The sequence below is a fragment of the Penaeus monodon genome, chromosome 23 (genome assembly GCF_015228065.2).
Source record: "Penaeus monodon isolate SGIC_2016 chromosome 23, NSTDA_Pmon_1, whole genome shotgun sequence".
Lineage (NCBI taxonomy): Eukaryota > Metazoa > Arthropoda > Malacostraca > Decapoda > Penaeidae > Penaeus > Penaeus monodon.
The window spans coordinates 33,852,502-33,852,828 of NC_051408.1; the positions used below are offsets into that span (position 1 = coordinate 33,852,502).

The 327-nt window shown below is 52.6% G+C and overlaps 1 protein-coding gene across 1 annotated transcript in view; it reads right to left on the reverse strand.

Annotated features, from left to right (window-relative positions):
* LOC119587943 (espin-like) overlaps positions 1–327 on the reverse strand; it is a gene marked incomplete in the record, with an annotated part of 133,296 nt that overhangs the window by 62,303 nt on the left and 70,666 nt on the right. The window contains 1 exon segment of the mRNA XM_037936654.1: positions 140–323. Coding sequence (XP_037792582.1) covers positions 140–323 — 184 coding nt within the window.

A 327-nucleotide genomic window follows, 5' to 3' on the forward strand; every position in this document is an offset into this window, starting at 1 on the left:
CCGCAGTCACTGTTTTAAAATGAGTAACAATATCTATCCTTAAAACCTTAAACCTTACCTTGGAAACCCTAGAATGTATCCAAAAAACCCTAACATGTACTCTTAAAACCTCAACATGCACCTTTAAACTTCAACTCACCATCCACTTGAGGCAGTTGAGGCAGCCCATCTGCGCCGCCGCGTGCAAGGGTGCCATGCCGTCCTTGGCCCTGAGATCGAGGCGGCCACCGGCACTCTCCACCAGGTACTGCAAGACGTCCAGGTGGCCCTCCTGAGCTGCCAGGTACACGGGGGTCACGCTGTTGTCCATCTGGGAGTTGGCACTGC